Source organism: Archocentrus centrarchus, chromosome 1 (assembly GCF_007364275.1).
Source record: "Archocentrus centrarchus isolate MPI-CPG fArcCen1 chromosome 1, fArcCen1, whole genome shotgun sequence".
NCBI lineage: Eukaryota > Metazoa > Chordata > Actinopteri > Cichliformes > Cichlidae > Archocentrus > Archocentrus centrarchus.
Genome location: NC_044346.1, coordinates 1865120 through 1889752, shown reverse-complemented (window position 1 = coordinate 1889752; position 24633 = coordinate 1865120). Strand labels below are relative to the sequence as shown.

The window sequence follows — 24633 nt, the reverse complement described above, 5'->3', positions numbered from 1 at the left end:
AAAGCTGCTGTGGCCAAAAATGCAAGAAGAAAAAAAACTTAAGAAAGCAGAATTATCCAATCCATATGTTATGCATGAATGTATTTATTAATTTGTATTTCTTGCAGATGATTCAGGCGATCCAGGTGCTGCGTTTCCACCTCCTGGAGCTGGAGAAGGTCGGTCTAATTAACCAACATCTGGTGCTTAATCTCAAGTAATGGGATTAGAGCCAAGATGTGCTGCTAATCCAGGCTTAATCCTGAACACAATCCTGAATAATCCCTCTACAGTAGTGCACTAATGTCACTGTTCCACTCCTATCATGTTTGATTGATATTTTGCATTTTTGTAGTGCTGATTATTGGGGTTCTTTCAGGGGTAAAAGTGTTTCCACATCAGGCCTGACTGCACATTTTATTTCTAGGTTCATGAGCTTTGTGATAACTTCTGCCATCGATACATCAGCTGTCTGAAGGGGAAAATGCCGATCGATCTGGTTATAGATGACAGAGACGGAAACAAATCAGACAGCGAGGAGTTCATCAGGTCATCGGGGAACAACGTGGATCAGGTGAGCTCGCTCGTGCTTTCTGGAACCGTTAAAGGGACAAAATATTTCTTCTGTCACATTTTTCACTGTCTTGATTTCCAGTCAAATATTATTGGTTACAGATGTTCAGAGTTTGGTTGAGAAAATGTCAGAAATTTTATGTTATTTGAAATAAATCATTGAATTTTTTCACTGGAAATTTGCATAATTTTAAGAATAAAATTCATGAATTCAAAGATTTTTTTTCTACCCAAAATTCCAGTTATACATCATTTCACCCCTTTCTAATTTGAAAGTTTGAAAACGTTCCTGCTGGAATATTTTCAATATCTCTATACCAAAATAAAGCTTTTGAAATCTTCTGTAAAATTAAACAGGTCCCAAAATCCTGCCGGTTCTGTCTACACCGCGCCGGATCGTTAACGCTCGGATCCATCCCGGCAACTTCGTTTTGGGCGTGTTTTGCGAACGTTGCATGTACGATTTGCAGTCGGTCAAAAACCGTTAGAGATATTGACCTGAAATTTTGTATGCTTCTTTTTGACAACACAGTGTAACAAAATAAATCCTAACATTGACTTTACAATTATTTTAAAAATGAGGCTGCTGGTACCCGGTTCTAACTGATTTAGTTCCCAACATAAAAAGATCATATCAGTCATTTGTTCCCACCTTTGCAGATGATCCATCTAAGCACTGAAATAACATGAAGGAGTGTTTTCAGTTTCAAAGTCCACATCACGAGGCTGCACGAATATGCAACTGTTGACCAGGTAGTTCAAGCTTGTGTGAGAATATTTAACAACGTTCACTCTTTGATTAGGAAGCTCCATTTTCTCAGACACAAGGGTGACGAGCTCAGCTGCTAAAGGTGACGACACTAATGCATATTTGACATTATTTACACCGATTCGAGAGGTCGCTAATCATAGTAATTATAATTTGTAAGCTCCTCGCAGATGACAGCAAGACTTAGGCAGCATTTAGATAAGTTCATATTGTCCCCAGCCAGATTTTAAAAGGGCAGCCTGCACATAACTCTAAACTCAAACCGAGTCTTTCTTTAACAGGTCTCCACAGGGTGACTGTATAAACAGGTCCCCTCACTGTCAGCAATACAAGAATACACACATAACCACATCTTAATCCTGAAAAACCATAGATGTGAAGGTGACACATAAAGTTAAAAAGAGGACAAAAACGTTCTGTAGGTCTGTCACAGAATGACTCTCAGGCTGTTGCCCATATGTTTCCAAAATGTCCCCACAAGGTATAAAGTGCACCCCAGTCCCCACAAAGACAGTATGAACAGCGCACATGCTGATCTTTTTTTTTTTTTTTGTCTTTCTTCTCAGCGTGACAGAAATAAAAGAAGTGAAAAGTCACTTTGTCTGTTTTAAATCAGCCGTGCAGCTCTCGGCAGCCTCTCGTCAAAACTTTAACCCTTCAAACGCCAACGTGTGCGAATTCGAGGAGACTGTTGTCAGAGCTCAAAAGCTCAGCTTTCCTTTTCAAGTGCCTCATTTCGGGCCATCGCACCATTAAAACCTGTTACTGAGCATGCTTCTGCACTGATCACCTGTCAATCAAATGATGTGGGCGGGACACTGACTTCCATTGTTCTCATTCTTTGGTGTGTAAAATATTTTATGCAGGTATTCGGAGAGATGAGCATCATATTTTGTTACAAGCAGATGAAATGTCATACTGCATGTGGTCCCTGATTTTGGTGTCTGGGTTTTGAGCTGCTTTGGAGTTTTTGGGTTCTTTGTGATTTTTCTGTTGTTCTAGTGCTCTAAGTTTTGGATTATTGTTAGGTTCAGGATCTGATTCCTTTTGATTTCATTATCATCCTACAGTAATCTTGACTGTTAGCTCTTGTGGTGTTTGAGTGTCCTGTCTGTACCTGAGTCTCATTCTCCTGGCTGTATATGATCCCTGATCAGCCCTCTGTGTGTATAAATAGTCCAGGCTTCCATGTGTCCTTTGCCAAGCTGTCTGGTACACTCTGCAGTTTGCACTCTGTGTCTGCTGGACTTTGTTTTTGTGTTTGTTAAGCTCAGAACTGGCCTCAGTAAAATCATCTTCTGTTGGTAAATCTGAGTCCTGAATTTGAGTCTTGACCACATAGCCTGACAGCATGAAATATTTAAATTATTTATTTTTGTGTGTGGAGCATTTTACGAGCTCCAATTTCTTCACCTTATTTCCTGGAAACTCCTCAAGTTTCCAAACAATGTCCAAAAAAAAGTTTCTCTTTTTGGCTGAGGTGAAGACGATTCTGTGAGGATCAAATGGAAACAGGTTTGATGAATATTTATTGTTCCTTGTTTTGTGCAGACTTCGTGGAGCAGAGATCACGATGACTCGGCGTCGGTCAGGTCGGCTGGGACGCCGGGACCGGCCAGCGGAGGACACGCATCTCACAGCGGCGACAACAGCAGCGAGCAAGGTACAGACAAAGAAAACCATCAGGCTGAGCGGCATTTAGATTTAAAACGGTTCCAGCCCTCCACCTGCCCGTGGTTAGAGTTCAAACAGCTGCCAGTCCACATCAGCTGCCACATCAGCTGACAGCTCAGCTGACACCCTTCTGTACATCCTGTTGGCTAAGCTCATACAGAAGGCCCCATTTAAGCTGCTCCAGCCTGCATCAAGCTGCTGTTGCCTCTGTAAGCCACTTTACAACCCACCTCCACTTCAGCTCCTCCTCCTCATGTTGTCATATTGGTTGTCAGTCAGTCCCACTGCTGCTGCTCGTCGCCCCTGGTTTCCACCTGCTCACAAAAGAAGAGTCATACTGCCAAATATGAATGACTGCAGATGGAAGAACAATTCATTTTTGATTAGAGTGGTCCTGACAGAACGATCTCGATTAACAAATAATAAAATACAAACCTCCTTATTTGCATTTGGAGGTTTTTTTTTTCTCATTTTTTAATGTCTTATACTAAAAAATATATGATCTTTGTGTCTGTTCAGAGTCTGATTTTTCAGCTGCTGTTTAATTCACTTAATGGACATTGATGATAAAATATTTTCTGGTAAGTGAAACATGCTCGGGTCCAGCAGCTCTGGCTTCAAGCTGCTGGTCTCGGTCCAGCTGGCTCTGTAAGCGAGCCAGCTGAAGCAGGTCCCGTGGTTTCCGTCTACGCCTACATTTACACGTTAACACGCTGAACGGGGACTGCCACAGTCTACCTGCGAGTCCGACCTCTTTGTTAGGGTGGGATTTTTAAAAAAATGTCTTAACTTCCTGTTCCTCGCGTCTCAGTCAGGACCCTCAGCTCCTCTCTCACGTCTCATTCTTGAAAACAAACTCATCTGTGACAGTTTGTAAATGTGCATAACATCATTTTCACCTGAGCAGAGACTGATGTGTTAATGGATTCAAGTGGGATTAATGTTTGATGGGAGTCAGTTTCATTACTCAATGGGAGGAGACAAACACTGTTTTCTTTATTTGAGAACGAATGTTTGGCGTTCTGCCGGCTTAAAGCTCTTTTTTATTCCACCCTGTCAGATCTGGTTGCTGATTGGTTGCAGCCTTATTTGCATGAGTTACAGTGGCAGAGCTTTCAGGAAACCTGGAACTCGTATGCTGTTTGTACGACATGTTAAACATTTCTGACTCTGGGAGGAGCTGCCTTCAGAGACACACCTGTGAAGCAGGTGGTGCTGGCTGTGAAATGGAGCTGAAAATCACCTCCTTTGCAAATCAAAATATTTGCATTTTTGCTTTTGCTCCTAAAGGAAAAACCCTGGGAACAGGATGGGGCAGCACTCATTCACCCCAAGATTGTAATAAGGCAGGAGAATTTATTTATTTAGTTTTTTCTTGTGGAAGAAAAAATCCTCTCTAATCTCACTGTTAGCCTGTAGCTCAGAGATTCAGAGCTGAATCAAACGTATCTTCAGTGCAAGTGCTCGAGAAGGAGGAAAACTGCCACTGCTGGTCTGTTACGTGTCTGTGGTGGGCGGAGCCGTTGCTGTGGAACCCCCACAAATCAACAAGCTCCAACTGCAACAAGTAAAATGTGCTGGATCTCTGATTTTCTTTGACTTCTGCATCTCAAAACACGCACTAAACATGAACTACACACATGGAAACCACAACCTGTATGTAAAAGATGGACATAATCACCATGATGCTACTCATTGGTTTCTGGACACCACATTTACTTGAATGTTGGCATTTTGGCAGCCACCATGTTGGGTTTTTGGAGCCAGAAGTGACACATCTGGATGAGAGCATGAAGTTATCAGCTAATGTTAGCTAACTAGCTTAGTTTGTAAGCTGCTGACATCTTGGACTTTCTGTTAATCCAATGAAGTGCACAGCAGCCATATTATTGGTCAGATTATTGCATTAAAAATGCACAAACACGGTCCAGAGGTTGAATGTAGGAGTCTACGGGGATTGATGCAGTTTTGGAGCCTCAAGTGGACATTAGAGGAACTGCTATTCTTGGTGTTTATTTTTCAAGCCCTGAAGGTTGCTCCTTGATGGAAACAGGCCTGTGGAATAATTTGACAGTAAGCAGCCGCGCCAGCAGCACTGCATTTTATGATACACACATCAACAGTGTTAATCTACTTCACAAAGATAAGTGAACTATAATGTTGGTGATTAAGCACAACGACCTCCATGCAGTGACTTTAACATCAATTATTGGTCGTCACATGTGATTGCATCATAACAGGAGATACAGCCAGACACGAGAATCTGCTGTTGTTCCTGCATGCAGGGTTATAGCTGTCAGTGCAGAGTGCAGTGTTAGCATGATCCATGGACACACAACAGACACATTAACAGTAAGACTCAAATTTAGTGAAACGATCCTTTAATGCTGCCACACTTCTAGCATAAATCTTCTGCCAGCTGGACTTTTTTCTCTGTCCTGTTTGCTTTTCCCAGTTTGAGGTGGAAGAACTTGACTTTAGCTGAGTTCAGCTGCTCTGAGCATCATCGCCAACATCTGGTGGAAATGCTGGCGGCAGCAGAGCGGAGGCGTCTTCAGCAGCTTTCTGCAGCCTTCCAGTGTCCACAGTCTTTGGGCCACTTACGGCCTGTTTTGTTTTTAAAATGTCTTAGCGTGATGTGCCCAGTTTTTGTGTGTTTTTAAATAATTAATTTTTTAATTATATTTTTTAATTTCTAAATATATATTGGATGTGTCTTGTTTAGTTATTTATTCATTCCTTAGTCCTTTAGTCCTGTTTGGTCTCCAGTGCTAACCTCAGCAGTGAGGTCACCTTTGTTAGAGCCTTGGATTGGATATTAGTGACCAGGCCCCGCCCATCAGTGCCAGCTGAGGAGAAATGGTCCATATAGTGGAAAATAAAGACTCTCTGCTTGGCTGTGTCTGCAGCGAGCACTCCTCCAACAGACCACGGCTAATAAAATGTTGGACAAACAGTTCTTAAACACACAGAGGAGGAGGAAGAGGAGGAAGAGGAGGAGGAGCAGGGCTGTTTGTTTTAAAATGAAATGTTTCTGTGATTTGTCTGATTTAATTGCTGCCCTGAATGAAGCACTTTGTACTGAGTTTTTGTTGCATTTTTGCAGACCAAAACTCCAGCAGAAACACCGAGAATGAAGGAAGAATGGAGCTGCTGGAGGACTTTAAAGATGTTTTAGTGGATTCGGTTTTTGTCTGTTTTTGTGATGCTAAAATAGCAGCTGCAGATTTTCTGAGGATCGCCCCCCCCCTCCCCTCCTTCACTCTGCAGGTTGTTGTGAAGCCAGTGTTGTCACAAGCCATTAGCAGGTTGGGTTGGACCTCTTTCTCCTCGGGGAGCTGAAGGGAGGGGGGGGGTGCAAATCAGCCTCAGGGAGCTCATGGTTTGGCCTAATGAGGCTGAGAGGTTGTTTATAGAGTTACGCATCATTTTTATGATTATTTCCACCTTTTCAGGCTCCGCCGCTCGTTCGCTCGACCCTGCCTCTGCTGGAGCGGGGCGAGGTGAGGCCCCTGCCCCACCGCTGGCTGCGGCGGGGACCGGCGCCCTAACCTCAGCCCGGTGCTGTTAAAAATGCTGAGGAGAAAATGGGACTCATTAAACAGGCAGAGAAAGTGCAGTAAAAAGTAAAAAGCTTTTAGCTCTTTCCAGCTGAAATGCTGCATTATGTCCTGCAAAACCTGCAGGAGGCTCAGAGAGGGTCAGAGGCCGGCTTGTGACCGAAGGGTCATCAGTTTGAATCCACTCATCAGTAGAGGGTTTGTTAGGCGCCTTTAATGGGCAGAGAGAGGGTGTCAGATGAGCGACTGTGAGGCAGTGAGTGAAGAGCACTTTAAAGGAGTCAGAGTGCAAACATTTAATAAATGCTTTCAGTGATGTCGCTGTAAGCAAAATGTTCATGCTCCATGTTTAACGTCTCCTATGAAGACATTTTATACGAGCGGCCTTTTCAATGGTGCATGAACAGCACGCCACTTTCCCTGAGTCTTTTCATGTCATACCATTGAGAGCCATCACAGCCACACCAAAAATGTGACAGATGTGGCAGCAGAGGGTTCATTTGAGCAATTACTGTGGTAAATAAAAGTAAACATGCTAGTGTGTGTACGTGTGTGGGTGTGAACATGACGGGAGTTGTGGTGCATTAACTCAACAGAACAGTGGTCCCTGTTTCAGCCAATCAGCATTCCCGGACACACGTGCCAAAGAAGTGAGCATCCTTTCTTATGTCCAGCAGGGGGCGACTTCTCTGATTTTCTAAAGCAGTCTGATTGGATAGAAGTCTTGCTCAGCTGATCTCTGAGCTCAGTAAACTCTTCCCTGATGAGTTTACGGTCTCAGCCGCTGGTTTTCGGTCTGACTGAAAAAACATGAAGTTCATGTTGGAAGTTCTGGTCGCGTCAGAGTCGGGGAGGGGCAGGGAGCGGAGGAACGTTCCCGCTGTGAGGGCATGAATCCAGCTGCCGATTTGCTCCTGTGTTTTTCTTTTTATAATTTTGGCTTTAACTGTCTGTGTGGTCTATATAATTTTGGTGTTAACGACACTTTGTTAGGTACACCCGTTCCACTGCTTGTTAGTGCAAATATGTAATCAGCCAATCACATGGCAGCATTTCTGCATTTTTGCTGTGTGCGTGTGTGTGTGTGTGTGCACATATTGCTGTCATTCAGTGCCCATAAACATGATTATAGGTGAATGGGAGCATGTTTGATTAAAGTCACCTGTTGGGACATGTCTGTGTTATCACCTAAACTGTGTTCATTTCTCCCTCCATGTGCTGATCAGGTGACTGCCTGGATAATGGCGTGGCGTCGCCCAGCACGGGCGATGACGACGACCCCGACAGGGACAAAGTGCACAACAAGAAGAGAGGAATCTTCCCCAAAGTGGCCACCAACATCCTGCGAGCCTGGCTGTTCCAGCACCTGACGGTGAGTCTGGTGAGACGTCCCGCCTCTGCAGGCTCGTCGTTGGATTGTCTCTTTATGTTTCCTCTGCTAAACCTCGCGGCCGTTTCTGAGCGTGGAACTCGTGACCTTCCCCTTCTGTCTCCGTCTACTCTGAGGTCATGTTGACCTTGTCACCCTCCATATCCCTGTCTCCCACCTGCTCCTAACCTGGAGCGGTGACCTCTGACCCCTGCAGCAGTCCAGGTGTTTCACCTTTGGGCTGCTTTTTTTCTGCACTGATTGACTCAAATTTTTCTTGCATTTCTGATGTAGTGAATCGGCCCTCATGTGACGCACTTACAGAGTTCTGTTGTTCGTTAGCAGGTTAAACAGGAGCTGTGGGATGGAGCTGCCTCACCTGTACTTTCAGGTGTGTCTGGGTTTAAACAGGGTGTGTTGGTTACATTTTTCCCACTGAGCTTTATGTTATATCCGTCTGTCCGTCATTGTAAGGCGGTTTGCGGTCATGCTGAACGCAGCAATGTTTTCAGTTTTATGAGGGCGAAGCTGAAATAAACCGACCGGTGAAAATGGGAGGAGGGCCGGCTTAGTGCTGAAAATCCCAGTCCTGACTGACTCATCGGTTTTGGCCGCGGCCTGCAGAAAAACCAAAAACCCTCACACCCCCACCTCCACCCCTTCCTCCCGCCTGCCTCCAAACATGGCCGGGCTAAATCAGTCCCTGCTCGGTGGGGGTCGGGGGGGTGCTGCCAGGACTCTGAGCTGAACCTGGAGGACAGCGAGTGCCACGGCAGATGGGAGGTGGGAAGAAAGATGGCAGGGTGGTACCTGAGAAAGGGAGGGGGGTGAAAAAGAGGCGTTGGCTGTTGGCGGTTAAGGTCGTGTGAAGGGCAACATTTCATTCAAAGCAGGAACCAAACCAAAGGGAGAGCGTGTCAAACAAAGCTGCAGATCACGCTGTGTCTGCACAGTGGATTGATTCTAACATTTCAACTCTTTTATGGCACTGAGAGGCTCACAAATCATCCTGAGGTCAGTGTGAGGAGATGCCTGCATGTGCAGACTCATACTGACCCGCAGCATTAATGCATTCACGTAGGTAAAACACATCCACCACAGCAGCGACGATTTCTGCTGTAATAGCACATTTTCATATAATATCCATACAGACATGCAGATGGATTAAAAACACGTCACCATATCTGTTTCTGTGTTTTATATTTTAATGCATGCAGATCAGCAAAAAAACAGGAAAACTGATGCCTGAAAAAGTGTCTGTTTGCTGGATTCATTCATCATGTTAATTCCAATGAAAGGTTGGGAATACTGGACACGCTGATGGCTTTGAGGAAAAGATCCAGTGATGGATCCATCGGTTCTCAGATGGATGCTCAGACTTGGGTACTTTAATCACTACTTTCAACACAAAACAACATTTAAAGGACCAAAACAAAACGCACTGGTTATGCAGAATCATATTTATGATGTGACTGGATGATAATTCTTGATTCATTTATGTTTATGTGACTTTAATGTTGCAGCTTTTCAGTCGTGGGCAGAAGTTTGTTCAGTGCCACAAACGTTTTTATGTGTTTCTGTGATTCTGAGTCAGAAGCATTTCAGAAGTTTCAAAGATTTTTATTGGCCATTAAATCAAATGTATGTGAAGACTCAGAGTCCAGAGTGCTCAACGTTTTGTTGGAAATGGGTTAATGATGGGTGGAGATCCATTCCTGCCTCATCAGAGCTCCAGGCTGATCACAGTTTGTGAGCCTCTGCCTTTTAAGGACTGACTGTAGATCCTGGATGGGATTAAGATGTGGGGAGTTTCCCGGTCAGGGATCTGAAGTGAATGAATTTGAGAGTCTCAGAGTCTCTTAGTTATCACTGGAAATAGTTTGGCGCGGCAGCTCAGGTGTCCGGTACTTCTATCAATTAAAACCAGAACAAAAGCAACTCTTTCACCCTCAGACCTGAAGAAGTCATTCATGCAGTTCTTTTTACGGGGCTGGACTGCTGCAGCTCCCTCTCTGCCACGAATGAAGAGTCACTCTCTGACCGCTGGTTCAGAATTCAGCAGCTCCGCTTCTTTATGGTTTTAGCAGATAGCATCTCATCACCCTGATCCGGGTTTCTCCTCTCTGCCTCCTGCACGTTTCAGAATAGGTTTTAGATTTCACTGATCACCTTTGTAGCTCTGGAAAATGTATATACAATATACAATGACAATAAAGCAACCTTGACCCTCGAGCTCGGGGCAGCGCAGTGGTTAGCACTGTTGCATCACAGCAAGAAGTCCCTGGGTTCAAATCCACCATCTGGCCTTTCTGTGTGGAGTTTGCGTGTTCTCCCCGTGTCTGTGTGGGGTCTATCCAGGTACTCCTCTCACAGACGTGCAGTTATTGGGATTAGGTGTGTAAGCCCTGTGACGGGCTGGCAACCTTTCACTCCAGCACCCCCATGACCCTGAATTGGATAAGTAGATGGATGGATCTACTTTTGGGTGTGGGTGTAGATCTGGGTGTGGCACCAAGCTCCACAGCAGAAATGTCGAGGCTTAAATCTAAAGGTGACCCTGGTCTGGCCATCAGGAGCCCTCAGGTTTGACCTGCCTGAGGAGATCAGGCTCACAGAATCACTGACCTCCTTTAATTCTAAGTTATTTCTATAGATTTTGTTTTAATTTTACGTGATTACATATGATGAGTTTTCAGTATCTGCATCACTGCCAAAGTTCTTCATTGACCTCCTCTTGCAGGCGTCTATGAGCTGATTTCTGAATGAGTCCTGCTGAAAGATCATTACAATATTCTGAGGGGAAATAAAAGCATGAATGAGTTTGAGTGTTTCTAAAACTCAGTATCAATCATATCTGAGCAATATTCCTTAGACTAGAGGACGCTGTTCGTTTCCTCACATTTGATTAAATACAAAGTGCTGACAGACCAAAGCAGGATAGGAGCCGTTTATAAGGACCGGTGATGGGTATCGCACTCTAATTTTAGACACTTTCTAAGAAACGTGTGTGTTGGAGGTTGTTGTTCTTCCCCTGAAGTGAAAGATGAAATCCTCTGAGCCAAACCTCATAAAAGCCAAACCACAGGCCGAGGAACTGTTTACACCACACACACAAACTCTTTTTTACAAGTAAAAGTGTAAAACTCAGCTGTTAATGAGTGTGTAATTCGCCTCCCTCCTGCTTTTTACAAACCCGAGTAGAAGCTTTGTGTACGGTCGCTTGTTTACAGTCGCCCAGCTCGTTAAAGAGCTGCTTTGACTTACAAATTACATGCGAGACTCCATCAGAGCAGCTGGAAAGACTTTCCAGGTCCAAGAGCTTCTCGGCACTGAGCTGCAGGAAAAAAAAGCCGTCCGAAGAGGAACAACTCTGAGACTTCAAAGCAGCACCACAATTACAGAGAAGAGCTTCACGGGCCTCCGTGATTTAGCAGGAAGCCCCAATGCTGACCTCACCCCCCCCTTTGCCTTCCGACCATCAGGGGTCAGAGGGCAGCGGGACACCTCCACCCATCCATCAGCAGCTGTTTACTGCCTCAGAGCTGCAGATGTGGGTTGATGGCGAGGCCACGCCAGTCCACAGTAACCAACACGTGTGCAGCTGCCCGCCACCTCCCAGAGATACCCTCCGCCCCCATCCCCCGACTGGAGAACAGGAAGTCTCTCTAATAACGCCATCAGACATCAAACGCCTGCAATGTGAAATCCGCCATCACCTCCATCTGGTCCCGGCGTCTCTGCGAGTCCGTCCATCATCGTGTCAGCAGACCCCCCCACCCCCACCCCATACAGTCTGAATGTTCGGCGCCACAGATTTAACAAATGGAGAGCATTAACAGTGAGAGTGATTGTGTTTACCCCCTCAGACCACAAACTCAGAGACCAAAAAAAGCCTCAGTGTGAAGCGTGCATGCGGCCTCTGGAACATCAGATTTATTGCAGGTTATTTTTATTAGCAGGTTTGGTTAATTATCAATATTTGACTAATCAGCCAACAGTGATTGAGAGCATCACCGTGGTTCCTGAGACAGAAAGATTTCTCTCTAGGTTTTTGGATTATTGCAGAAAATAAACTGTGCTCAACTTTTTGTAATGTCCTAAACACATTTTGCTGCTAATATGTGAGCAGGAAACAGGAAAACGTTCGTCAACATCAACGTTTGCAGGATTCATCCAAACTGGAGCTGATCTGGTAACTCAGCTTCGTCAGCTAGAACAGGCCATCACCAGATTCATACAGCGTAGCCTTATCCCGTTTACACCAAAGTAAACAGAATTAGCCCGGCTTGTGTTTCCCTATGAAGGTGGAGAAATCTACAGAAACAGACCTGGGATCAGTGTTCAGGCTGTATAGAACTCTTTGTGATTAGAAACTCCCCATCATCTGCGTGGCTCTCTGGGTTCGCTTAAAAATAAAGGCCTCTGTGATGAGACTGTGAGGAAGGCTGCTCTGTGGCCGCCTCACCCTGCAGTGAAAACACCATCCATTACCTCTGTGACAGTCCCCCTCCAGGGGCCCTGGGGCCCGGCCCTTTGTGAGGGTCACCTTTATTGACCTCCCGCCCCTCCAGGTCCCTGAGAACACCCAGAAAATGTCCAGCATGTGGTCACATACATCACATGCCGTCCTTTCTTCCCCGACAGCGTAAGATGATAAAGTGAAGATGTCAGGCTTAAGACAAAAAGCACCAAAGAGGCTAAGTTATCAGCGTATGCTAGCTAGCCTGGTTATCAGTGTGCATCCACACACACACACACACACACACACACACCTGAAGCTCCGCCTTCTTGGACCGTCTGTTAGTCCAGTGAAGCACAGCAACCATATTATTGGTCAGATAATTGCATTAAAAATGCTCCAACAGCACAAACACAGCAAAATAAAGTTGTGAAGACTCGAGTGAGACGCGAGACTGTGTGGACTGAATTTCTGTACTGTGATACCTTTGAAATATTGTACATCATATAATTAATATAATAGAAAAGTGTTGTGCCCTTAAAGCAAAAAGCTCTCATCAACAGCCTTAAAAATATTTTTTAAACCAGCTGGTATTTTCTGTGGTGATGAATCTTTTTATTTATTATTAATTCATCAGGTTGATAAGTGACTGGTCTGTATGGCTTTTCTTTAGACTCACAGCCTTTATATTGAATGTGTGACTGTCTTTATGAGCCTGTTGGACTGTATTTTTGCAGAGGCACTGGGATGCAAATAAACCTTCACCAATCACAGGCTGCAGAGCGATCAACACTTTGTTTTTGTCCCAGAAGCCCCACTGCATCAATAATTGATTTTATTTAGCACAAAATGAAGACTTCATCTGTCAAAATGTTGGACAGAATAAATAATTTATGGATCGAAGCGTCCGTCCACAGCACTGCTACGTTTTTGGGGTTTTATATAAGATATAAAACATCCACGAGACCTCTCACAGAACCTTTAACTGAACCCACAGCAAAGTGAACCCAAAGAAAAAAACATCTGAAGCAGATGTTAAACTTTACTGTTATCCATATCAGGGACAGCTGTAAACCCTCAGCTGACGATTAAGACTCTGACAAATCCAGATTATTTAGCCCGCTCAAGGCCCAGATGAAAAATGAAAGGACCAAAAAATATGTGATACATTATCTATCAATCACATTTATATCCACTATATTGCAAGAGGTATTCACTCACCCATCAAAATCATTGAATTCAGGTGTTCTAATCACTTCCATGGCCACAGGTGTATAAACCAAGCACCTCGGCATGCAGACTGCTTCTACAAACATTAGTGACTGAATGGGTCGCTCTGAGGAGCTCAGTGAATTCCAGCGTGGTACCGTGATAGGATGCCATCTGTGCAAAGGTATTCACCATCTGCCTTCATATGAACTTGAGTACCATCCCATTCTTAATCTATTGGCTTTAATATGATGTCGGCCCACCCTTTGCAGCTATAAAAGCTTCAATTTCTCTGGGAAGGCTTTCCACAAGATTGAGGAGTGTTTCTGGGAATTTTTGACCATTCTTCCAGAAGCACATTTGTGAGGTCAGACAGTTTGGAGGAAACAACTATTGAAGTTAACTCAGAAAGATCAGTCAGAGTCTAAACGAATACCAGCAGTACTGAAAGTAACTGTACACAAAGATATGTCTGTGAGGTGGTTATGAATAATTTTTTCTCTAATGTCTAAAATTTTATTTGTGAATGAAATTCATGAAGTCACTACTAGTTAAAGTGAAAGGAATACAGAGCTCTGACTCTTTGTCAGCCTGGCTACAGTGCTGAAAACAAACCTGGGCTTGTTCTTATTTTCTTCAATTAATAATGAATAGTAAGATGTCCTAGCTTTACGGAGGGATTTTTTATAGAGCAACAAACTCTTTTTTTTCCAGGCTAAATGAGCATCTTCTAATTTAGTGAGACGCCATTCCCTCTCCAGCTTACGGGTTATCTGCTTTAAGCTGTGCGTTTGTGAATTATACCACGGAGTCAGGCACTTCTGATTTGAAGCTTTCCTTTTCAGAGGAGCCACAGTATCCAAAGTCATACGCAGTGCTGATTTATTTTATTATTTATATATATTTTAAGGCTTTATAAACCCTTCCCACACTCTATAAACCTTTATCACGCTCTTACTACAAATTGAATGATGAAGATGATGAATAATCTAGCTGTGCAGTACTGATGGCGATGAAGGTGGTGCAGCATCTTCACCCTCGGATCAGTCACAGCCAGAACTTCCATTTCCGCTAAAGGCGTAGGCGTGACTTATCACTTCGTCCGAGTGATGAACGTAGTTATGGGGTGTTACAGAAATACCTATATGCCGCAAAATCCTGCAATATAGTGAAAGCTCCGCGAAACAGAGTTATTAATATATTTTTTTTAAAATCCGCGATACAGTGAAGCCGCAATAAATGAACCGTGATATAGCGGGGGACGACTTTATATCCTTGAACTTAGTTACAGCACTTTGAGAAAGACTTCTGCTGTAATAAAACTTCTCCCCCACTGCTGTGTAATTAAAGTAAATGTAAATGTTATTAAGAAATGTTCAGCCAGGAGGGGGCTTTCAGGGAATACTGTTAAGTCTTCAGTTTCTATGCCATATGTTTTACTGTTTTACTCATTGGTGCAGTTGAGGGTGCTATATTGGTATTTCTAAGTGGATTTTTATGTTTAAATAGTTTTCTGCTGATTTTACTTTTCTTTTTTTTTGTTGTTGTTGTTCTTTGGTGGTCTGGGAGCAGGGACCGACTCTATGGGGATGGGGTTTTGGGGGGGATGGCAGGAGGAGAGAAGCTGCAGAGAGGCGTGTAAGACTGCAGCTCTGCTTCCTGGTCTCAACCCTGGGTAGTCAGGTTTTAGGAGGGTTAATAAATTTGGCCAGATTTCTCCATCCAAAGTGGGATGGATGCAATTTCTCCTAACAAGACCAGGTTTTCCACAGAAATTTTCCCAGTTATCTATAAAGCCCACATCATTTTCTGGACACCACTCAGACAACATTTTAAGGAGAACACGTGGCTAAACATGTCGCTCCTGGCCTGATTGGAGAGGGTCCAGAGAAAACTACAGAGTCCGACATTGTTTTGGTAAAGTTACAGACCAATTCAATATTAACTTTAGTGACCTCCGATTGGCATAACCGGGTGTCATTACTGCCAACTTGAATTATTATTTTAACAAATCGTTGTTTATCCTTAGCCAGCAGCCTCAGATTTCCTTTTATGTCACCGGCTCTGGCCCCTGGAATGCAAACAACTATGGTTGCTGCTGTCGCTAGCTGAGCAGCAGAAGTCCATTTTCAGAGGAGTGGGTTTTAAAGCCAGTTTTAAAGGATGCAGATTAATGAGGAAATACAGATGGATGGATCTTAGTTTTTATGCACACTTCTTTTAAATAATACTCAGCTTTCACAGTTAGAGAGAACCCAGACCTGTCTGGTTCTGGTCCAGACTTTGATTATGATGTTATTAAGAGCAGGGCTCGACGTATCCAGATGTTTGCTCCACCATCTGATGGAAGGGTGACTCTGTGGTTTCAGACCTTCTATTTCTTCCCGGATGTGACGGCTGTGATGGGCTGCGTTCCCTCTTCTTCTTCATCTGTAAAACAGCCTGAAGGCTCCCACTCGCTGCTTTCCTTTATCTCATCATGTTTCTGACAAAACCTTCCCCGGAGACACGTTAGGAGCTTTCCGCTGGAGAATGCAGCTCACATGTGACAAAACAACATGGTGATTGTGGTGAATTAGATGCTGTTTAGGACAATTACCTGCTATCAGATCACAGAGAGCTTTGGCAGAAGGACGGGACACAGAGAAGAAGACATTAAAGGCCCTCCTCGCCACATGGAGGGATGTGGTAGTGAAACCTTAAACCAAGTTTTTAGTAAAACCAGCAGGTGGTGAAAGACACTTGCCAGCTTCTGTTTTTCTGTCTTTCACAGGAGGAGGTTTAAGAAAAGTTCACATGAAGTGACTTATGGGCGCTCACAGCTCTGCTGTCCGTGTATTATTCCTCCAGTTATTCAGACAGGACATTTTTAATGTAAATGTATCCACTTTTAAACAAAAATTTGAATTAGAGTCAAAAGTGATGGCCCATCTCAGAGGGAAGGTAAAGTGTTTTTGTCATGTTTTATTTGCTTCTTTAAGTTTTATTTTGAAGGTTGGCTCCTCTTGTCACATCCTTTTTTTCTCTCTCGCTGCTTTGTCTCACCTGTGCCTCCTCAGCCCTCTCCCTGCTGTGTGTATTCAGTCTTCGCTGGTCTTCCTCACGTTCTTGACTTCGGTTCTCCTTTAGGCTCACTGCACTTTGGATTTTATCAATGTTTTGGATTCTCCTACATCATCTCCTACAGAGCAGCGCTTTTTGTTGCAGTGGATAAACCTGAATGTAGCACACAATGACAGCCTCTCCTTCTGTCTTCTCAGCCTCTGGATGAAAGTCAACCTTTAGAAGTGTTCACTGGTGAAAGTGAATCGAATTCCAATCAAAGTGTGGGACCCTGTCTCAATATGTGGGATAGAAATGCTGTGCAATAATGTCTCACCTGAAAGTAAGCATATTGTCCAAGTTGGTGTGCGTGTTCTGGTCTCTGCAGAGTAAAATGAATGTGATTGTTAGCGTGTTAGCTCAGTGTGAAAGTAGCTGGTGAAAGCGCTGCTATGTGGGTCAGGGACGGGCAGGGTTAGGGTCGTGGAGGACCGGCAGCAGCTGGTTTCAGTCAGCACATGAACAAACTCTCACCATCAGCTGTTGAGACATTATTTATTGTTCGTGGCACTGCTTAACATGAACTTTACATGAACTCTTCCACCCCCCGAGCCCCCAGACAGTTTATTTAAAGTACCTGATGTTTTTTTAGAAACGCTGCTTTGACACGTTTAATACAGACTGAGCTCCAGAAATGATGAGACACTGCAAAATAATAACAAAATACAATTATTTGCAAATCTCATAAACCCATATTTTATAGAACATAGAAAACACATCAGGTGTTCAAAGCTCAAAGAAAAAGTATTATTTTAAGAAAAATATATTAATATGACCCATGTTTCCTGCCACCATTCATTAAATATTAAATCAATATAGAAGTCAGGGTAACGTTACAGCCCCATTTCATAACAGAAACCCTTCAGCAGACGTCTGATTACCTTCAGCAACACTATTTTGCCCTAATTTGGAGGCCTTGCCCCAAACTTTGATCCAAATACTTTTCGTCCCCCCTGTGTTAGTAATGATATAATACATATTCCAACAAAATATGTGTTCAGTATTAACAATACTCATTAAATCAAAGGCATGCTGTAAGAGATTGATATTCTGTGATTATCTTTAATATTCCTACAAATACATTTTGGTAATCACATCCTAAACAAAAACATTTCCATGGTAAACAAATTAGAGAAAGTACACACTGCACTCTGGTACAAGGATGTATACTGCATAATGTCTATTTATATAATCTATAACAATAAGCCAGATGTAATGCATGCTTACAAGGTATTCACATCATATTATACTCGTGTGTTTGAAGGAATATTACTACATAATGCACACATACTTCATAATCTGCTGATATCAATGCATTATGTATAACATCACTATAATCATAAGGTAACAATGTACAAAACATAATGCAACCGTGTTGTTGCTGAGCAGTAGGTATGGCTTTAATATTGCTCAATGATGAGTCATAGCCTGTACTATTTATGGCCATGAGCCATCCCTGAAAGACGATGCTCAGCCAATCAGAAGTTGGCATCACAGGCTAATCAATAAGGCTGCAGCCAAGAACTGATGTTAATATAAACCAACTCTTTAGCTCTTTAGGAGAAATTTGGGATTCTTTAGTTTCTCACTATCAGCTACTGCCAGCTGTTCAGTGACCGAGGTCAGCTGCTAGATATGGGGAATCCCCACTTTCTCCATTTCAGTCAATAATGTTTAGGTAGGCATAGCCAATCACACAGGACAATATGATCACATGATTAGGCTAAGCCACTCAGGCATGAGAAATAGACTGCATGTCAATAGCATATATTATATTATAGCATTAGCAGCCTGAAATCCTCCAGCTTGTTTATTCTCCACTTCAGATAAATACAGCCAAACTCTACAAAGGGGACTAAACATCCAGGAATATGAATATCATGTTCCACATCTTTGAAGAGTAAAGAACCATATGCCAAATTTCATGGCTCAGCTCCTTGTGGTTTTGGAGTCTGGAAAAGTAAAACCTCACAGGCAGATGCCCAGACGGATAATATGACAACAAATTCCTCCCACTTTATTTTGCACAGGAGGATAAAAATTGTGGAACAATTTCAGAATAATGTTCCAAAATGAAAAATTGTGAAGACTTTGAATATCTTATCATCCATAATATCACCAAACGTGCAAATATTTCAGAGCTGAGTTTACCTGCTTTCCAGGGATCTATAAAAATGCTTGTATTAAAATGTTTTACTTTTCAATTTTTAACATACATAATATACATAACATATATTATGTAGTATAACATTATTACAGTATGATGCCTCTGATGTACTAATTAGCATGAGTCAGGATACTCAAATTGCATATAGAAAGAAAGCTGTATACAAATACGAGTTTCTATCGCAGAATATGTTTCTGTAAAGTAAAAATCATGTTAAACAGCCAAATACAGGTGCAGCTGTGGCTCACAGGTAGTCTACCAATCAGGAGGTTGCTGCAGTCTGTATGCCAAAGTATCCATGAGCAAGATACTGATGCTCCTGATGCATCCATCAAAGTGTTGGTGTGAATGTTAGACAAATGCTTTGTGTGTGTGTGTGTGTGTGTGTGTGTGTGTGTGTGTGCGTGCGTGTGTGTGTGTGTGTGTGTGTGTGTGTGTGTGTGTGTGTGTGTGTGTGTGTGTGTGTGTGTGTGAGAGTACCAGTCCATCCAACTCACTGCATTCTGACCTCAGGACAGATTTATAATCATTTATTCATTCAGATGTTTACAATAGTGATGGGTATGTATGTGTTCTCAATCAGCACACACACACACACACACACACACACACACACACACACACACACACACACACACACACACACACACAGTCTAATTAACAGGACTCTCTCCACTAGGTTTCCTTCTGTAATTGGCTCACCACTTCCTCTGTTAATTATGCTCCATTCCATGGTTCCTTAATGAGACTGCCCCCCACTTTAACGCTAATTAGCGGCAGCTTTAAGAGCAACAGCAGCAACATCCAACCTGTGATGTTTTAACACAGCGTGTTGACATCTCTGTGTTTTGTCCCCCTGCAGCACCCGTACCCGTCGGAGGAGCAGAAGAAGCAGCTGGCTCAGGACACCGGCCTCACCATCCTGCAGGTCAACAACTGGTGAGTCACGATGCCGTGGCAATTATTTAGGGGAAGGCTGACCCTCTGCCCCCCCACCCCCACCCCAAAGCCACCCTGAGGCTGATGACTGAGATGATGATGAATTCCTGCGGGGTTTCCTCATTTCCACTCTCAGAAGGAAGGAGGTGCTTAATTGGAGAGTTAATTGGAGCTCTGAGGTGGAGACCTGAGGGATCCCTCTCGTTTACTGTTGGGGATCTAACTGTGTGCTAGCACACTGTTTGTCTCACCTACATTTTGCCTGTTTGTCCACCCTGTCTGTCTGTCTGTCCTGCAGCCGAGTGTGGATGCAAAGACAAGAATATATGAAAACAACATCAGGGTTGCTAGTAAAGTGTGAATAAATGCACATTTTAGTCTTTATTTCTCCAAAATGGACTCCTCTATGAACCTGTGCTGTGCAGAAGTTTGTAAAAACTGTTCATGATTGACATTAACAGCAAAAATCTCCACGCTGGCTCGAAGCAGCAAAGGCATGAGTTTAACTTGAAAAAAGAAGATAAGAGGACACAAGAGGTTTGGAGAGTGAAGATGAGACAGAGAAGGAGGCAAGGAGAGGAGAAACAAGTCAAAATGAATCACCTGGAAACACCTGAATACACACACAGGTGCAGCGGTGGGGGTTAAACTGCCTCCTGTCTGCTTGATTTACAGCCGGTGCTCAGTTCTCTCAATCTGCAGAAATGCTCCACGAGGCAACTACAGAAACATTATCATGGCAGCAGTCAAATGTTCGGCGGGAGAAAGATTCATTAATGAGTTCAGAGGAACGCCGGGAAATCACAGGGCGTCAAAACCTGCCACATATCACCTTTCCACGGAGAACCAGAACGTCTGTGTGAAAAATTCAAACACTCGAGCAGGAAGTTTAATCCTGATAGATGACGATGAGGGGAAAAAAAAGAAAAGCAGCAACTTTACCAGAAGCCGTCGCTTTACTGGGCTTCAACATTCCTCAAGTCAAAAACATGATCTCAAAAAATATCTGCATAAACAGGAAACCAGCAGCACAAACTCGGTCCAGAGGTCCAGTTCAGGGACTCCAGTTAGCTGAGGGGAAGCCTAGCGGACAGCCTCCTGTCAGTCAAAGAGGCCACACCCCTAATAATGCAACTTTAATCCAATTTGAACAGGTGAGTTATGAAAACATTCTCCTCCCATACAGCTGTTATGAAGGGGAAATTAGCTGTAAACATGTTTATTTCTGCTGGTAAGTTTTAATATGGGAGTCGATGGGAATGGACTCATTGCTGGCGCCTCTGCTGGACTGCAGGGGAACTGCAGCTTTGACGCTTCCTTTTTCAGCCATTCCTGCAGAGTTGAGTTGGCGTGTTTATTCGTGCTTTATGAAACAAAGACTAAAAATGGTCCCCTCTCTCTCTGCTCTCCCTCTCGTTATTCACTCTTTAGGTCGCTCTCAGTCTGTGAAATTCACCCAGACGAAACTTCGTGGATCTCCAACATTTATTATTTAAAAATCACATTTTTCTGGTGACCTTTTTTTTCGCTTCTGCTCGGTTTCTGGGTTTCCAGCTCCAGAGTAGTAACCTCGTACCTCCTCATCCCCTGAAAGTGACCCTGAGAGAAGACCACAGGGTGATGTTCCCACACATAAAGGTGTGGTCCATCCATCTTAAAAACAACCTGAACGTTTCGACATGCACAGACTGGTCACTTCTGTTTTATGTATTTTTGTGTTTTGGAATTTGTTGCCTAGCTTCCCGTGTTGTCGTTTGTCTGGACGTGATAAAAAAGAAAAACCTGACTAACTCTTCAACACGTGAGACCAACACTGGACGAATGTGAACTCTCCGATTGGACGGACTTCCAGCCTGTTTTGCATGTGTTTGTTATGAAAAGCCTTTGAATGATGACTGGGATTAAGGGTGACGCTTCCTCGCCCTCTGCGATTGGACGGTTCGTAAAATCGTCCAACATCAAACTTACTTCACTCGTTTGTTTGAGTCGTGTGGATGAGAGGAGGAAGTTTATTCAGACATGAGACGACACGCTCAACAGAGAAGTCCTAAAGCTGACTGTGTGTGTGTGTGTGTGTGTGTGTGTGTGTGTGTGTGTGTGGAGGGGGGTACAGTTGGTGTAAATGGCATTTTCATGGCAAACAGCTGGACTGGTTTATTTAAACACACCCGTTGGGGTGGGGGTGGAGGGGTACTGACCTGAGAATGACTCCTCTGGTGGGCGGAGCTTCGTGACTGTTTTACAAGCAGACGGTTGGTGTGTGTGTGTGTGTGTGTGTGTGTGTGCGTGTGTGTGGTGATTAATCTGCTTTGTTTAAAGCTCGCTGACTGTACAGAGAGGCCCGCCGCCCTTCCTGTCCCCATCAGGCCTTTGGGGGGTCAGAAGGAGATTTATCATGTTTTGAAGTTAAATTTGAAGTAAAGTTTTCCTTGTTTCAGATGCATTTCGGAAAAATCCAGGTGTGCGCGTCGTGTCGGTCTGACATAAAGTTTTCTTGTGCTGAGCCCACATCAAGATCCTTCCCTCTTCCTTTTCAATGTGTTGTTGGCAAGCAACAAAATGACGACCTACCCCTGGAGAGGAGTGCAGTTCAGTGCATGACTCCGGCCCTGCGCACACTCCCAAATATAGGTACAAAAATTTGTACCTACTTATTCCTCCGGCTGCCTCGGAGCTCTCATTCCAGCCTCTCGGCTGTAGAACTGGAGAAGTCTGCACTGACATACGTCCTTATTCTGGTGAATATTTGTGGATTTCCCTGTAAGGACGTTTCCTTTTGCTAGCTGGTTTCCATCCTCGGGCTAATGCTGTTCATACTGAACATGGAGGACTGGCTCCTCCCACAGTTTTTCCACTGTAGACCACTGTGGTCTTCTTTGTTTTTTATTTGTAATTATTGTTGTTGTGTTTCTCTCATAATTGGTTGTGCATACTGTTTATGTTTATATATATATATATATATATATATATATATATATATATATATATATATATATATGACATGTTTAAATGTCTCTTTGTAGTCCTTAGCTGAGTATTGCTCATTATGTCACTTCCTGTATGTGTAGAAACCATCAGTGCCAAAAATCACAACCTCAGTTCAGCGTTAAACTCTCCTCATACAGCTTTCAGCGTCACACACTCGGTCATTTTCAAATATCACGTGCACTAATGCAAAGCAGGGAAGCTCGGCTTATTATCAGAAATGATTTTTTTAATAGTGAAGTGTTATAAATGTTCTCTGCCTGCAGCTTCTGACATCTGTTTGAATTTTATAACACGGTGTTTTAAACTCTGCACAGTTATGATGGGACTTTTTTAAAAAACATTTTTAAGACCAGATTAATAAATAATTTTAAAGAATTTTTGCATGAAAAAGGAATTTAGTTCATATTAATTTAAAACGTATTTACTTAATAAAACACGTTTTGCTCTAATTGATGTAGTGATATCAGATTCGAGCCTGTGTAGACTCGAGCTGAGGTGACGCAGTTATTTGTATCACAGCGACGGCTGTGCAGACAGCTGACCCTGGATCAGTGCGACTGCACGTTTCTGAGCGGGCTTTTTTCTCGGCCGGTTTATCCCCATTTATTTGCTGGTTTTTGTTTTTCCTCATGAATATCCACTCCTGTAAAACCCCCTCTGAACAATAAAAACAGGAACCTCCTCCTCCTGTGACGTTAACCCCGTCCTAACAGCAGATTTTTACTGGAAGGATTTCTGTGCAGCTCTCGTCTGACTCACCTCTGAAAATTCTCCTCTGCATCTTACCCTTCCTCCTCCTCCTCCTCCTCCTCCCCTACCTTTTTTCAGTCCCTCAAAGAACTGCTGTGGCCTTTGTTTTTTTTTTGAAAAGAACACACACACACACACACACACACACACACACACACACACACACACACACACACACCACAGTTGAAATGGACCTACCCCACCCGGGGCTCAGGGTGTAGGAGGACATAAATCAAGTGGGAAACCACAGAGCTTTCACTCAGGGCGGGTCAGGAGGGGTCGGCGGGCGGCTTCAGAGGCCTTTAAGCTGAGGAAGACCAGAGCGCTGCTCTGCTGAGGGGAGGCAGGGAGGGCGAGCACAGGGGAGTAATGGGAGGAGTTGAGGAGGTCACAGGAGGTGCTGGGTCAGAGGTCACGCATACCAGGATGATGGCTTTAGGATTGCATTTAGAAGGAGATGCGTATGAGTCCAGTGCAGTTAACGCTTCCAGTTAACCGGCAGCATTTAACCCCCGAGTTACCTGAGAAACAAAGACTCCGGTGTGCACACACTGGCGGCTTTCCATTGGTTAAGCTCCAGGAAGTGTTTTGATTTATTTGTATTGATCACATTAATCTGACCTTGGACCAAACTGAGCTGTTAATTCAGCCCCTTTGCTAACCAACATAAATCCATCCATCCTCTTATCCTTGTCAGGGTTACGGAGCCTATCCTAGCTCTCATAGGGTGAAGGATAGGTTACACCCTGTACAGGTCGCCAGCCTGTCGCAGGGCTAAAACAGAGAGGCAGACAACCATTCACACCTATGGGCAATTTAGAATCACCAATTAACCTAACCCCATGTGTTTGGACTGTGGGCAGGAAACCAGAATAAACCTGCACAGACACGGGGAGAACATGCAAACTCCACACAGAAAGGCCCGCGCCAAGGTGGAGTCAAACCCAGACCTTCTAGCTGTGAGGCAACAGTGCTAACCACTATGCTGCCGTGTTGCCCCAACATATAGCCCTCACTTCTAAGTAGCTAATCTGACCTCAGCTCACCTTTCAGCTTCTAAACTTGACTTTTACATAAAGAAAATTAAATCTGCTG

The 24633-nt window shown here is 43.7% G+C and overlaps 1 protein-coding gene across 1 annotated transcript in view; it reads left to right on the top strand.

Annotated features, from left to right (window-relative positions):
• The window catches only part of meis1a (Meis homeobox 1 a), a 38400-nt gene that overhangs the window by 7790 nt on the left and 5977 nt on the right, over positions 1–24633 (top strand). Inside the window, exons 5-9 of the mRNA XM_030732061.1 lie at positions 108–158; positions 407–553; positions 2873–2984; positions 7782–7927; positions 19724–19800. Of these exons, the coding sequence (XP_030587921.1) occupies positions 108–158; positions 407–553; positions 2873–2984; positions 7782–7927; positions 19724–19800 (533 nt within the window). The remainder of the gene's footprint in view (positions 1–107; positions 159–406; positions 554–2872; positions 2985–7781; positions 7928–19723; positions 19801–24633) is intronic.